Source organism: Bos grunniens, chromosome 10, assembly GCF_055505025.1.
Source record: "Bos grunniens cultivar Pamir isolate PY7600 chromosome 10, Bosgru_T2T1.0, whole genome shotgun sequence".
NCBI lineage: Eukaryota > Metazoa > Chordata > Mammalia > Artiodactyla > Bovidae > Bos > Bos grunniens.
Window position 1 is genome coordinate 65,076,764 of NC_141174.1, and position 12,349 is coordinate 65,089,112.

Genomic DNA, 12,349 nt, shown 5'->3' on the forward strand with positions numbered 1-12,349 from the left:
ATATAGGGGTCTTATTTTTGTATCCATCCAGCCAGTCTGTCTGTGGTTGGGGCATTCAACCTATTTACATTTAAGGTAATTATTGATAGGTATGATCCCATTGCCATTTACTTTGTTGTTTTGGGTTTGAGTTTATAAACCTTTTCTGTGTTTCCTTTCTAGAGAAGATCCTATAGCATTTGTTGATGAGCTGGTTTGGTAGTGCTGAATGCTCCCAGCTTTTGCTTGTCTGTAAAGCTTTTGATTTCTCCTTCATATTTGAATGAGATCCTTGCTGGGTATAGTAATCTTGGTTGTAGGTTTTTCTCTTTCAGCACCGTAAGTATGTCCTGCCTTTCCCTCCTGGCCTGAAGAGTTTCTATTGAAGGATCAGCTGTTATCCTTATGGGGATCCCTTTGTATGTTATTTGTTGCTTTTCCCTTGCTGCTTTTGATATTTGCTCTTCATTAGTTTGATTAATATGTGTCTTGGGGTGTTTTTCCTTGGGTTTATTCTGTTTGGGACTCTCTGGGTTTCTTGGACTTGGGTGTCTATTTCCTTCCCCATTTTAGGGAAGTTTTCAACTATTATCTCCTCAGGTATTTTCTCATGCCCTGTCTTTTTGTCTTGTTCTTCTGGGACACCTATGATTTGAATGTTCGGGTATTTAACATTGTCCCAGAGGTCTCTGAGGTTGTCCCCATTTCTTTCTATTCTTTTTTCCTCTCTGCTTCATCTATCTCCACCATTCTGTCTTCCACCTCACTTATCCTATCTTCTGCCTCAGTTATTCTACTGTTGGTTTCCTCCAGAGTGTTTTTGATCTCATTTATTGCATTATTCATTTTTATTTTTGCATTATTCATTATTGATTGACTCTTCTTTATTTCTTCTAGGTCCTTGTTAAACATTTCTTGCATCTTCTCAATCCTTGTCTCTAGTCTATTTATCTATAACTCATTTTTGTTTTCAAGATTTTGGATCAGCTGTATTATCATTATTCTGAATCTTTTTCAGGTAGACTCCATATCTCCTCCTCTTTTGTTTGGTTTGGTGAGCATTTATCATGTTCCCTTACCTGCTGAATATTTCTCTGCCTTTTCATTTTGTTTTGATTGCTGTGTTTGGGGTGCTTTTCTGTAGGCTGGAAGTTTGTCTTTCCTCTTTATTGTGGAGCATGCTTCCTGTGGGTGGGTTTGGACTAGTGGCTTGTCAGGGTTTCCTGGTTAGGGGAGCTTGCATCTGTGTTCTGGTGGGTGGACCTGGATCTCTTCTCTCTAGAGCGCAATGAAGTGTCCAGTAGTGAGTTTTGGGGTGTCTGTGAGTTTGGCATGGCTTTGGACAGCTTGTCTTTTAATGTTGAGGGTTGTGTTCCTGCTTTGCTGGAGAATTAGCATGGTATGTCTTGCTCTGGAACTTGTCCCTTGGGTGGACCTTGGTTTCCGTGTAGGTATGGAGGCTTTGAGTGAGCTCTTGTCTATTAATGTTCCCTGGAATCAGGAATTCTCTGATGTTCTCAAGTTTTAGAGCTAAGCCACCTGCCTCTGGTTTTCTGTCCTTCTCTTATAGTAGCCTCAAGATTTCTCCATCCATACAGCACAGATGAGAAAACATCTAGGTTAATGGTGAAGCAATTCTCCACAGCAGGGGTCACCCAGAGAGATTCACAGAGTTACATAGAGAAGAGAAGAGAGAGGAGGGAGATAGAGGTGACCAGGAGGAGAAGCTGCTGCTAAGTCGCTTCAGTCGTGTCTGACTCTGCGCGACCCCATAGACGGCAGCCCACCAGGCTCCCCCGTCCCTGGGATTCTCCAGGCAAGAACACTGGAGTGGGTTGCCATTTCCTTCTCCAATGCATGCAAGTGAAAAGTGAAAGTGAAGTCACTCAGTCGTGTCCGACTCTGAGTGACCCCATGGACTGCAGCCCACCAGGCTCCTCCATCCATGGGATTTTCCAGGCAAGAGTACTGGAGTGGGATGCCATTGCCTTCTCTGAGGAGGAGAAGAAGGAGAGTCAAAACTGGAAAGAGCAGTCTAGCCAGTAATCAGTTCCCTAAGTGCTCTCCATAATCTGGAACACCCAGAGAGATTCACAGAGTTACACAGAGAAGAGAAGAGGGAGGAAGGAGATAGAAGTGACCAGGAGAAGAGGGGCAGTCAAAGGGGAGAGACCAGTCTAGCCAGTAATCAGTTCCCTAAGTGTTCTCCACAGCCCAGAATACCCCAAGAGATTCACAGAGTTAAGTCGAGAAAAGAAGGGGGAGGGAGGATTTAGAGATGACCTGGGGGAGGAAAGGGAGAGTCAAAAGGGGAGAGAGAAATCAAGCCAGTAATCACACCCCTGAGTGAAAATGGATCTTGAAGATTAGACTCTTAAAGGTACAAAATTGATAACAAATACCAAAAACGCAGAGATTAAAAGTCTAGAGTAGAGGTTAGATTTTCAAAAAAACAATATTGAAAATACAAAACAAAATCAATCACAAAAAATTATAAAATATATATATATGAAACTTGCTTTAAAAATAGGGTCTTTTTTCCTGCAACATAATAGTAGGTTATAAAAATGAAAATTAAAGGAGTAATAAAGAGGTTAAAGTTTAAAAAAATGAAAAAGTGATAATAGTAAAAATATATCTAGGAATTTCTCTCAAGCTGTTGTGGGCAGTGTGGGGTCAGTTCAGTTTCAGATAGTTCTTTGTTCCAGCTTGTACTTGTTCCCACGGTCTATAGGCCCCTCCAGTGCTTAGTCAATGTTAACTACAGGGTTTTAATCTGTTGCACCTGACACTTCCAGAGCTGTTCCCTCTTCTTTATTTTGGCTTCCTCTGTTTGCAAGTCTCTTCAGTGTCTAATTTCTGCCCTGACACAAGGGAGCAAAGGTGGTCACTTATTTAGGCTTACTTGTTCAGTTGTGTTGTGGGGAGCGAGGGACACTGCCAACAAATATTGCTGGCGTGTGTGGGGAGTGCTCGCAGTGTATGGACCACACTGGGTTTGCCCCAGCTCATGGCAGCATGTGCTTCCTGGGTCTACACTGCTCAGGCTCCAGGGTGCTCTGCAGAGGCATTGTCCAAAGCAGGCCCTGCAGTTTTTGCACTTCCCAGGTCTAAGCTGCTCAGGTTCTCGGGTACTCTGCAAGGGCACAGACTAGGTTGGGCATGCGTTTTGTGCCCTTCCCAGGTCCAAGCAGCTCAGGCAACCAGGTGTTTGACAAATGCACTGTCCCAGGTGGAACATGCGTCTTAATCACCTCCCCAGTCCCAGCCACGTGGTTTCCCAGGTAGGCTGCATGTCTCTTCTGGTGAGCTGATCTCAGGCTGTGACACTCCTGGCAGATGTCAACTGTCCAGGATCCCAGGAAGACATGGTTAGCAACTGGAAGCCTGCTCATAGTTTAGTGGAGGATGCCCATCTCTGGGACCAAGATTGGAGCAGCCCCTTGCCTTCCAACTCTGGCTGTCACACACCTGCTTCTCTGCCTTCAGCAGAGGGGAGAGGCCTGTACACCCCCGGCTAGCTCTCCTTTGGTATTGGCTCAATCCTTTGTTCTGTGAGCAGCACAGGCTGTGCTTTAGAGCCTTTTGCGGTAAAGTTCTCTCTTTTTTTTTTCTTCTCCGACAATCCCACAGTTTGGGTTGCTATCTCACATTAGCTCCCTCAGATTGTCCTCAGGGCATTCAAGCCCAGTCCTTATCCTAAGCACCGATTATGCAGCCTTCACCTCCCTGTCCAGCTCCTGCTGGCTGGTGGCAAACACAAGCGTTTGGGATACTTTTCCACTGGCAGTTGTGTTTAGGTGAGTATTCTGTGGGTTTTTGTTTTTGTTTTTTTCTCCCGGTTATGCTGCCCTCTGAGATCTGAAACTCCCCACAGACCCACCTGTGAGAGGGTTTCCTACTGTTTGGGAAACTTTTCCTCCTTCACAACTCCCTCCCCAGGACCGGTCTCTGTCCCTAACTCTTTTGTCTCTCTTTTTGTCTTTTATGTTTTGTCCTACCTTCTTTCGAGGAGAATGGGCTGCCTTTCTGGGTACCTGGTGTCTTCCGCCAGTATTCAGAAATTGTTTTGTGGAAGTTGCTCAGCATTCAAATGATCTTTTGATGAATTTGTGGGAGGAAAAGTGTCCTATTCCTCCCATCCTATCCCTCCTTCTTAGAACTGCTTCTATAGCTTTTTAATATTGTTTTGTTGATCTATTGTATATCCCTTACACTGTTATATTTTCTTATGTGTCTCTCAAGTTAAATTAGTTAGAACATGTACTTCTTTAAATCTTTTACTTTGTCTTATACAGAGGTATGCAAGAAATACTTGTTAGTTTATTCTGATTTTGAGTTGCACAAAATTTTTCAAAACTTAGGACAGAGGTAGAATCAGAATGGAATTGAAAGCAGAACATGAAATAATGGTTATCATAGGTAAATGATAATGTGGGATAAGATACTTGCACTTCCTTGATTTTATAATTAGATTGATGAAAGCAGCTAAGATATTTGGTTTCTTGAAAGGTGATGACAACTCAAATTATCAACTCTATTCTTCAAAAACTCTTTAGAGATAGAATAAAGGACCATGTATGTGATCTGAAATGAAGTTTTTTCTTTATACAACAGCAGTTCACCGTCCTTAGGATTACCTGTTAAACTTCGTGTGAATTCTAATGGAATTAAATATTTAGGTCAAGGATCTAATACTGTGCTTATATATAATAGCTGCTTGAGGCATGACTGGATGTATTATTGTTTTTGTTCTTGCAAGATAGCAGGGTTGATTTTCATCTGGTATGCATTAGTATGGATAAGAAGTTATGCACAGCCAGCATCCATTCTGTTTAAGGCTGGATTGAATCTGATGATTGATTTTCTGGGTCATATCAGTTTTTAAATGCATTTAATATAGTCCCTTCTTTATTTCATTGGGAAGAAAATCTGCTAAAGATTGCCCCAGATTCTGTTTGGAGAAAGGATATATTGCACCTTTGCAGTCCTCTATGATTTTTACCTCTGTGTGTGTGTGTGTTTTGTTTTTTAAAAATCATTATTTCTTACTATACTAGATTGGATAGCTGAATTCCTATTCGATCTTTTGTTACTTGCTGTTTTACTAAATTTTTGTTGACTGTAGTATCTCCCTTTAATAAAAAGGTATTATAATACTTGCCATCTTATACATAGAAACAAATACAGGAGCTGTTAAAACTGGGATTTTAAAAGTTTTCAGTAGTCATTTATAATTGCTTCTCTACTTATTGTTGTATCTTTCAGTATTACAAGCAGCTCCAGAAAGACTATATCAGTGATGACCATGACAGAAGTATCTCTATAACTGCACTCTCAGTTCAGATGTTTACTGTTCCTACTTTGGTATGTATTAATTAGTCTTGACAATCTTTCTAAGTAACATTTGTTTTATTTTTAAAGAATTTTATTTAATGTTGAATTAAAACAATTTCTGAGTCACTATGTTCTATTCCACTTGGAAAGTTGAATAATTCTTCAGTGGTATCAGCATGTGAATACTTTAATGGTTCCCAAAGACTAGGTAACTCGTGGAGTGGGAGTGGTGGCTCTGAGTTGCTTTGAAAGTCCTCATTTCTGCAGGGGAACACCAGAGCTGGTTTCTCGATGTCTAGAGTAACTTAGGAGCAGTGCCTTATTAATACCTTTACTCTTGTTGTTGTTGAGGGTGAGAGGAGAGCCTAAGATACAGCAAAACTGGGTGAGAGTATAACTGTCAGGCATTTGCAGGAGGTGGTGCTGCAAGGCTTGGGAGGAGAGTGAAGGATTCTGCTTCCTTTTTGTACTACTACCATTGCTGTTTCTTATGGACAGTTTGGTTTCTACTTTCTCTTTTCAAAGCCCAGAGAAAAGGATATGAAAGAGAAATTGAATTGTGGGTGAAGGGGAAATGTCAGAATACATAATGTACATGATAGACGCCTGAGGTATATCTATTTGTTCTACTTCGCTCACTGTATAATTAATAGTGGTAAACATTCATGTCAGTAACATGTGTAATGGGCTTTGGGTGTTCAGACAGGTGTTTTCTAGTTACTGAGAGGTAGGGAACTTTTAGAAAATAATTTCTCAGAAATTGCTATTCTGTGAGAATAAGGACTGTGTTTGATGCTCAGCAAACATTTATTCAAAATGACTTACCAACCAAATGAATAGATAAAATCCATACTATAATGAGTTAATACTAATGACAATATTCTTGACATATTCTACAGGCTCGACATCTTATTGAAGAGCAGAATGTTATCTCTGTCATTACTGAAACTCTCCTGGAAGTTTTGCCTGAGTATTTGGATAGGAACAATAAATTCAACTTCCAGGGTTATAGCCAAGACAAATTGGGAAGAGTATATGCAGTAATTTGTGATCTAAAGTAAGTTGTTCGAGTCAAAAGGTGAGGGTACCTATTAAACACAGTTGGATTTATTCTATCCTATAAATAAACATCTGATCTTTTTGGTTATCTAGTGATGATGAGTACAAAGAACTGTGACTGTCATGTCAGTAAATCTCTTAAGTAAAGTCTTTTTATAAAGTTAAAATCAGGTCAATAAAGAAGATACTGAGGAAGGGCCTCTCATAGGAACTAGGGTCTTTTGGGATCATTAAATGAGTCTCCATTGTAGTCACCATGTCTTCCACTCACTTCCACTCATGCATTTTTCTTCTGCCCCTCTTGCATAGTCTCTTTGTGGTTAGTTTCAAACGATCTTGTTGATGTGAATTTTTTTAATTCCCTTTTTCATACATATGATCAAGTTATAGATATTCATCCAAGGTTTCTTAAGATATTCTCGCTGAAGAGAATGGAGTTTCCTTTTAAACTAAAGTTGAAATCACATGATAGATCATATTTGGGATCATTGAACCTAAAAGGAAATAAATTTCTATTTTTTTAAAAATAGATGGTGACTACTGTAAGGATTATGCTATATAAAGTATTCAATAAATCATAAACTTCAAAAAATTATTTTAAGAATATATTGACAAAATATGTTTCATTTACTTTGCTGTTTAAAAAAAGAGCTCTGAGATATATATCACACAAAACAAACAAAAAATATACAAAAACTCCAAATGGCAGTACTTAATATTTAGTGTTAAATTATTCTATTTGTCATTCCTTTGGTCTGCTGTATAGGAAAAATCTCTTTACTGTAGTTCTCATTACTCTGAAGTATTCTTATAACAGAGTTCCTTTTCTATCCAGATAAGTAGTGCATAAGCACATCATTATTTTACCATATTTTATTTTATTTTGTGGATCTCTGACTATAATTATTCTCTACAGTAAATAATTTAGAGTTACTTCAACTCTTTGCGACCCATAGACTATAGCCTGCCAGGCCTCTCTGTCCATGGAATTCTCCAGGCAGGAATACTGGAGTGGGTTGCCGTTCCCTCCTCCAGGCTGCGTCTGCTTGTCTCCTGCATTGCAGGTGGGGCTCTTTTACCATTGTACCACCTGGGAGGCCTACCCCTATGGTAGAACTTTAGGGTCCTTGGTTGGGAAGGTAATTTTAAAGTTTTCCCACTCTTGCAATGCTCACAACTTCTCTTCTACATCCTTATATAAGTAGACATACCTCTAAAGACAAGGAGAAGGGAAAATTAATGTCTTTTGAGGACTTATTTAATTCACTCTCACAAGGGTCCTGTGTTATTTATTAGTAACCATTGTGTACTAAGGAACTTTGCTTATTCTACTTCATTTTATTCTTGCAGTGTTCTCATAAGGCAGGTGGTATAAGCTTTATTTGTAGATTATAATTATTTGCCTAAGGTCATAAAGCTAGTAAGTGGCCGGATTTGAGCCTAGCACTATTTATCTGTAATACTCATGTTCCTTTCACTACGTCAAGTAGCCTCACAGACTACATAAACAGCAGTAAAGCCTTGTCTGAAACCTGGCCTAAAACACCAATCAGATATTCCCTTCATTTTACAAGTAATTATTGAGCCCCATTTCTCAGTCTCTCATTGTAGAAATTTTGTAGTAATTCTTATTATTTCCCCATAGCCTTATTCATTCACCACTTCTTCTTGAAACCCTTTTAAATCAGAAATAGCCACAAATACTTAATGCCTTTTAGTTGTTTCTTTTCTTCTTTACTCTTTCTTTTCTTCCTGTCTCTTGCATCTTCTTTACTTCCTAGGTCTCCTATAGGAGTCAGGCATAAACTATGTGAAGTCACAAGAAACTAGAAACATAAATTCTTTTCTCTAGATCAGTGCTTCTCAAGTGTTAATGACTGCAGATCATTGTGGGAGCTTGTTAAAAGGCAGACTGAGTAGATCTGACTAGAACCCAAGATTCTGCATTTCTAAAGATTTACTTGATGCTGATACTTCTGGTGTGTGAACCGACCTTTTGAGTAGCACTGTGCTCTAGAAAACAGCCAAACTTTGATGCCATTTATTCATTGTGGTAAAATTTAAACTTTAGCCTTTTTTACTTTTACTTTAAAGGAAAAGTTTAGAATAAATTAACATAAAGTTATTTCTTTGATAAAGTCCAGATGATTGTATTTTAACTTTGAACATATTAATAGATATTCAAAGGGAAAAATTAAACCATAATCCTTATTATCTTTACAAATAAAATTAATTTTTCCTCCATCTTTTTGCCTTGTCTTTTATGTTCTGCATTACTTCCTTTGTGCCCTTTTTTGGGGAGCTTAACTTTGGATTACAGTGTCCAGGATACATATCTGTTTTTTCCCTCTACACTGTGAACTTCAAGGGTTGGGTATCGTATCTGTGTTTCTGTTCCTGATACCTGTTGTGTAATAGGAATTGATTTGGGTTGACTGATTGCAAAATAATTTTTATCAATTATTAATTACTCCTTCCTGAGAATTTATTTCATGGTAAACCTTCCCATTTCACATGAAACCAGTCATTTTCTTTGCAGCCTAAAGAAGTATTGTTCTTATAAATTGTAGGCCACATTGGGTCTGTTTATCTTTTGAAACAAATGTATTCTGATATGTAAGCCAGGATGACATAGGTGTTTATATCCTCCTTCTGGGATCAGGGCAAAGAATGCCTGGAGGTGGGAAGTCTTATAAATTTCCTGACCCACCAGCAGTAGTTTATCTATGGTACTGAAATCAGATAGCAGGACTGAATGGCTCTGGTAACCAGTACCGGAATATTCACACCAAGTTACAAATCTCTAGTCATACTGAGCAGCAGCAATAAAGGTATTGAATCCTCAGGCCATACTACTATATGCGTTGCAATTTTTCTGTAATTCTTATGACTACATGCTTTAGGGGTAAAAGTATGTCATTTTAATGAATAAAATTAGTTTTTAACTTACAGAATATACTGAAACAGTTTGCACAGACAGCAGACATCCTGCACAGGTAGTTTTGACATGTATTTTGAGACTGAGAGGATTTCATCTGGTCCTTCGGGTAAAGAGTATGAATGCTTCTAGAAAATTTGTATTGTGATTGTCCATCTGTGACCGGCTAGTTTCCTTCTAGATTCACTTAATCAGCCTAATTTTTGAGTGGAGAAGTCAGGCTTTAGCTTTGACATCTGCCTCTGGTAGAGCATTCACATTTTGCTGGCATAATTCTCGTGCTGCCTAGAATTGTAAGAAATTTGAATACATAATTTTGATGAATCAACATTGTTTATAGCCCTGAGAACCTTAAAATTATCTCAAAACAGGAAAGTAAAATGTTTCTTTGTCTCTTGAAATACTAGATATATCCTGATCAGCAAGCCCACAGTATGGACAGAAAGATTAAGAATGCAGTTCCTTGAAGGCTTTCGATCTTTTTTGAAGATTCTTACCTGTATGCAGGTATGATAGTTCTTCTGTACATCAGTAAGATAAATTTATTTTAAAAATTTAATCCCAGTTTTTCATGTTTTGTTTTGAGCAAATTACAGTTTTGAGAAAGAATAATTGTAGCAAAGTAAAAGTAAAATTTAAACACTGACTCACTGATCCTGCTTTCATAGACCTTAGTTAACTGCTGCTGTTACTATCAATGTTTATTACTGTATACTATGTGATAACTGTTGTAAATATTTTCACGCATTATTTCTTTTGAACCTCATAGCAATCTTATGAGATAGTTACTATTATTATTCCCATTTTACATACAAGGGAATTATAGCTTAGAAATAATTTGACCAGGATCATACAGCTAGAGAGTGACAGTGAGAGTTTGAATCCATGCATTCTGACTTAGATAACCATGTTTTAAAAAAATTATAAGCATACATGAGTATGAACCTTGATGATTTTATATTTTGCCAGTGGAGGAGCAAAGAAAGAGAGGGCATGTATGTGTGTTAATTACTCTTTTCTTGTAGGGAATGGAAGAAATCAGAAGGCAAGTTGGGCAACACATAGAAGTAGATCCTGACTGGGAGGCTGCCATTGCTATACAGATGCAGTTGAAGAATATTTTACTAATGTTCCAAGAATGGTGTGCTTGTGATGTAAGTAAAGTTTGTTAGGAGGATCAGTGCCTTTTTAAGTGTTCTAATGGTTAATAGCACAGTTTTATGTTGCAACTTCCTTGATGTAAAGTTTTATTACTTCTGATATTTTCTTATATATTTGAATCATCTTATTAAATTTGTAGTTTTTTACACTTAGTTAGAAAATGTGCTCCATGGTATTCCATTTACTGTTGGGAAGAGTGGAGTTGAAAAAATACAACATACACTGATTAATAAATTAAATAAATTTATTTCCTTGGACATGAATATTAATAATATGAAAATTAAGATTAGACTTTTAAATAGTTCAACAATGGAAGTGAGTGGCTATTTATTCAATCAAGAGTCTTGAGTGCATTAAACCATTAAAAATATTACTTTTAAAATATAGTACTAATGTTTTTCCTTAAGCAATAATTTTAGACCATAGCCCTCTTTAAACATAATCCTAATCAAATTACCTTTTGAGAAGATGACCTCATTTATTTCTGCTCTGAGAAAATTAACATTATCTCAGTCAAATTTTTTCATCTTCTCCAGTTTTTCTGTACCACTCACTACAGTCTATTCACTGAGTTTCTGCATATATCTTCACTATTGGTCTCTTTCTATTTACCTCTTTCTTTCTTAAAGTGTTGTCTCTACCTAGGCTCTTGGTCTCAATCTATATTACTTCTTCCTGGAGTTTCCTTCCTCTAGTATTTCCCACTGTTTGATTCATCTGCCTTAAACACCAGGACTATGCTTAAAAGCAATGAGAATAAAAGACCCCTTGCCACTGCTACCTCATAAACTGTTTTCTGTCTTCCTTTTTTCCTTTTCTGTTGCACCACCAGCAGTTGGTCACAGGTTCAGAGTGGCAGCTACACTCACAGACACAATAGACTTCAATCTAACGCAGTAGCTGTATAGAACATTAAGGACAGGAAATATTGTCCAGTTATCTGTCATAGCACATGTTTTTTGGCTCTCTTCACCTTAGGGGAGGGCATGGTTAATCATTGGAGATGAGGTCAGTGTGTGGTGTTCATCTTGACCCCTGCAGATGTCTATATTTACTGAATGTAAATCATCTGAAGTCATCTACATTGCCACTCTTTAGCTTCTAAAACTGCTTTAGAGCCAGGTTTCTGTCCTTACGAATTAATAGGAACTGTATCTTGAAAATATTTCAAAGGATCTATTTAGTAACCAAATTCAGGTCTTTTCCCTCTACCTTAAATACCTGTAGCATTGTGTTCTTTTGAGAACCTTAATCATTTGAAATTCTCTTTCCCTCTGATTTTCACAAGCCTTCTTATCCTAGTATTTCTATTATTGGTTACCCATTTCAATCAATGACTGCCTTTCCCCCCTCAATTCCTTCTGCCTAGTAAACGAGACATTCCCCAATATTTTCTTCTCTTTCTTACAGATCTTTTATTTCTCCCACCTCAATTAAAACTTCATAAAATAACTTTCCCAAGCTATAGTATCACTTGTGTTTGTGTGTTGCACATGACTGCTTAGATCCTACATTTCTATTTCAAACTCAACATATCGTATGATTTGTCATCATTTCATTCTATTTCCAGCTTGCATTTTCTCTTCTTGACTTTCTTGTTCTGTTCATGACACCATGATTCATGCATTCATCCATACAGGAAATCTGAGAGCTACTGTGTTCTGTGTGTTAGATGTTAACAGACCTTTGAGGGAAAAAAATGTTTTGTGTTCAGGTTAAGATTGAAAAATGTTAGGTTGAACAAAATCAAACATTTTTTTAAACCACTGAACTTCTCAAACCTTTGATAAATCAATGGGTTAATCAATCATTTCTAAGAGGAATAGTCCCAAAATTTATTTAACTATAGAATTCTTTTTTAAAAATAAAATCCAT

At 37.6% G+C, this 12,349-nt stretch overlaps 1 protein-coding gene across 3 annotated transcripts in view; it reads left to right on the forward strand.

Moving 5' to 3' along the window:
- UBR1 (ubiquitin protein ligase E3 component n-recognin 1) overlaps nucleotides 1-12,349 on the forward strand; it is a 154,597-nt gene that overhangs the window by 48,168 nt on the left and 94,080 nt on the right. For all 3 annotated transcript variants that reach the window (XR_015134868.1, XR_015134869.1, XM_086321677.1), the window contains exons 11-14: nucleotides 5,248-5,346; nucleotides 6,216-6,373; nucleotides 9,721-9,820; nucleotides 10,339-10,467. Coding sequence is in view for 1 of the 3 variants with exons in the window: in XM_086321677.1 (XP_086177803.1) it covers nucleotides 5,248-5,346; nucleotides 6,216-6,373; nucleotides 9,721-9,820; nucleotides 10,339-10,467 (486 nt within the window). In the remaining 2 variants the exon portion in view is untranslated. The remainder of the gene's footprint in view (nucleotides 1-5,247; nucleotides 5,347-6,215; nucleotides 6,374-9,720; nucleotides 9,821-10,338; nucleotides 10,468-12,349) is intronic.